This window comes from Camelina sativa, unplaced genomic scaffold, assembly GCF_000633955.1.
Source record: "Camelina sativa cultivar DH55 unplaced genomic scaffold, Cs unpScaffold10379, whole genome shotgun sequence".
NCBI classification, from domain to species: Eukaryota; Viridiplantae; Streptophyta; class Magnoliopsida; order Brassicales; family Brassicaceae; genus Camelina; species Camelina sativa.
In genome coordinates this window covers 1-389 of record NW_010931429.1, presented here as the reverse complement: position 1 = coordinate 389, position 389 = coordinate 1, and the positions used below count along the sequence as shown (strand labels likewise).

General features: G+C 43.7%; 1 protein-coding gene across 1 annotated transcript; it reads right to left on the bottom strand.

The window, feature by feature from the left end:
- Window positions 1–8: 8 nt before the first annotated feature.
- On the bottom strand, window positions 9–385 carry LOC104775223 (50S ribosomal protein HLL, mitochondrial-like; the record flags this gene model as incomplete). The annotated part of the gene is made up of 1 exon (XM_010499424.2): window positions 9–385. A coding segment is annotated over one exon (318 nt), but the record flags the coding sequence as incomplete, so codon positions are not given.
- Window positions 386–389: the final 4 nt, after the last annotated feature.

Below are 389 nucleotides of genomic sequence, written 5' to 3'. Positions count from 1 at the left end.
TAATTGACGGATGGATGAGAGTTACATAAGAGATCATAACTGGTGTTTTTAGTGGTGATGTATACTCTCAAACCATGTGCTGAGCCAAAGCAAGGATCTTGAGCTGTTTCTTGTTCCGCATTTCATGTGGGACAGGACCAAACACTCGGGTACCAGTTGGTTGGTTAAACTCCACTTTGTTCTTCTTATTCTCCTCCGGTTTCTTCTTCTTCTTCTCCTTAATGCCCACAACTACAATCGCATTGTCATCAAACTTGACTTGGCTTCCATCAACGCGCCCTTTCTGCATCGCAGCACGCACAACCACACCATAAACGACCTTTCCTTTCTTCACTTTACCTTTTGGAATCGCCTCTTTCACAGAACCAACAATGATATCGCCAAGTCTT